Below are 1,982 nucleotides of genomic sequence, written 5' to 3'. Positions count from 1 at the left end.
CTGCTGCTCTGCAGGTAAGACAGCAGCATCACAGATGTGTGTGCAGACAGAGCAAGGCTAGGGAGTACTTTGGGAAAGTGCTGAAGCCTGAGAGATCACCATTCTGTGGAGGTTTCAGACCTGCCAGCCTCTCACCTGCTGGCCCGGGGAGTGTAACTGGACAGCTGAGGCAACTACTAGGGTAAACGCACCATAGGCTGTCCCTATGATGACTGCCTTAATGTGGCATGAAGTGCCATACGCAGGATGGCTACTCCAGTCCCCATGGGGACACCACCACAGCAGAAGCACTCACTGCCCCCCCCCCAGCTAAGAGCATTGAAAAACTCTGTTAATGTCATCTGTGGTTGTGTGTTGCAAGAACACGTGCACATCAAGGGACGTTCTACAGGGGATAGTTTACACCTAGGCCTAGGCCAGCAAGCGCTTCAGACTAGATGGAGAGCTTGGTCAAAACAAAAGGCAGACACTGGCCTGCCTCCAGACACCAGCTGCAGAAGGGGGTTCTGAACAGCCAAGATTCCCCCCTCAAGCCCTCCCTGGCACAGAGACCACCAGCACTTACTCTGATACATGGAGAAGGAGAGGAATTGGTTTCGGAACTTCTGGTACATCAACCCATCTGGCCTACAAGAAAGAAGAGACTGGCTGAGACACACTCAGATGAGCTACCAGATACAGCCAACTCCAGTGGCACCTGACAGCATTACATGCCCATTTTATATTTGACAGTTGATGCCAGAGCACACCTGGCCTTCACTCTCCCACTACAAATGGAAACACCAGTGATGGGTCTGTCTAATTTGCTAGGGTTTCAAAGCAACTTGGACAAACGGAACTACTGCTAGACCAAAAGTTGAAAGAAGATGAGAAGATCCCTGCTAGCATATGAGGACATAAGAGACCAGAAGCTACAGCCTCTATCAACAAGGATCAAGTAAACATGATAAAACCTAGGAAGTGTCAGGCGTTTTGTCCCCTGGACAATATCCACTGATAAGCTAGTCCTTGCCTGGGGACAGGGGAGGGGCAGAACCCAACTGTAAACATTACTAATGGCTCCTCTTCTGTCCAAAAGATCTAAGGGTTTTAATGATGTACGCTAAGATGGGCAAGCTCTCTCTCTGAGAATCACCTGTGCACCAGGAAAGAGAAGCAAAGCAGGACAATGTGAACAGAGACTCACCAAGTCAGCATGACACCTGAGAGAAAGGTGGAGATGTAATGATGCAAAACCCACCAGCCTTTAATCCTGGAATTGCAGAGAGATAAAAGAAGGAAAGCCAGAATTAGAGCCCTGAACCAATGCAACTGATGCTCAGGGCCAGGCTCTCACATGTTCAACACCTACAGCCTGGGAAGAGCAGCCACCCACCCTGATCTGATTCACCCAGAGAAGATGCTCAACTGGGACTGTTAAGTCACACAGGACAAGAGCCAGTCACTGATACCAAGGGTTACAATTAGAGATGCCAATCTGCTGTAACTGCTGCTTAAAGGTACTGTTTGTATATGAGCTCTCCCTCACAGCAAAGAGCAAGTCTCATGAGCAGAGATGCTGCACCTTAAGTGGGAGGTTCTTTCATCTGCTCCTTTGAGGAGCTTGGACCAGGCTTGAGGGTCAGAGCCCTTGGAAAGTCTACTGTATCAGGTAGGGATTACCTAGCCCAAAGTATCCCAGCTTTCAGGCAACTATCTTTTCTGAAATTGGGCAAAGAGAGCTATACTCACTTGGATCCATTGTTGATTAAGATGCTCTCTCGGATTGTGAGGGTGCAGTAGTACCAGACCAGCAGGAAGTTAAAGACAGCGTCCGTCACCCTGTCACCAACAAAAGCAGGCAGTGAAGGAAGGCACTGGAGCAAGGAGTCTGTAGTGCCTCTGGCCATTGCCATTTGCAAGTCAGAAGTCACTGTAGGGTGCCCACAGGCAGGACCTAGCTCTATCACTCTGCAGGCATTTCCAGTGAGGTACAGCTTTCC

At 49.5% G+C, this 1,982-nt stretch overlaps 1 protein-coding gene across 3 annotated transcripts in view; it reads right to left on the bottom strand.

The window, feature by feature from the left end:
* TMEM120A (transmembrane protein 120A) overlaps nucleotides 1-1,982 on the bottom strand; it is a 15,033-nt gene that overhangs the window by 3,846 nt on the left and 9,205 nt on the right. For all 3 annotated transcript variants that reach the window (XM_014524479.2, XM_025214984.1, XM_025214985.1), the window contains exons 6-8: nucleotides 1,732-1,821; nucleotides 1,187-1,252; nucleotides 566-627 (exon numbers count right to left, since the gene is read on the bottom strand). In XM_014524479.2, coding sequence (XP_014379965.1) covers nucleotides 566-627; nucleotides 1,187-1,252; nucleotides 1,732-1,821 — 218 coding nt within the window. The remainder of the gene's footprint in view (nucleotides 1-565; nucleotides 628-1,186; nucleotides 1,253-1,731; nucleotides 1,822-1,982) is intronic.

The sequence above is a fragment of the Alligator sinensis genome, unplaced genomic scaffold, assembly GCF_000455745.1.
Source record: "Alligator sinensis unplaced genomic scaffold, ASM45574v1 scaffold1420_1, whole genome shotgun sequence".
NCBI lineage: Eukaryota > Metazoa > Chordata > Crocodylia > Alligatoridae > Alligator > Alligator sinensis.
The sequence above is the reverse complement of the archived record's forward strand: the minus strand, read 5'-3'. Positions and strand labels throughout refer to the sequence as shown.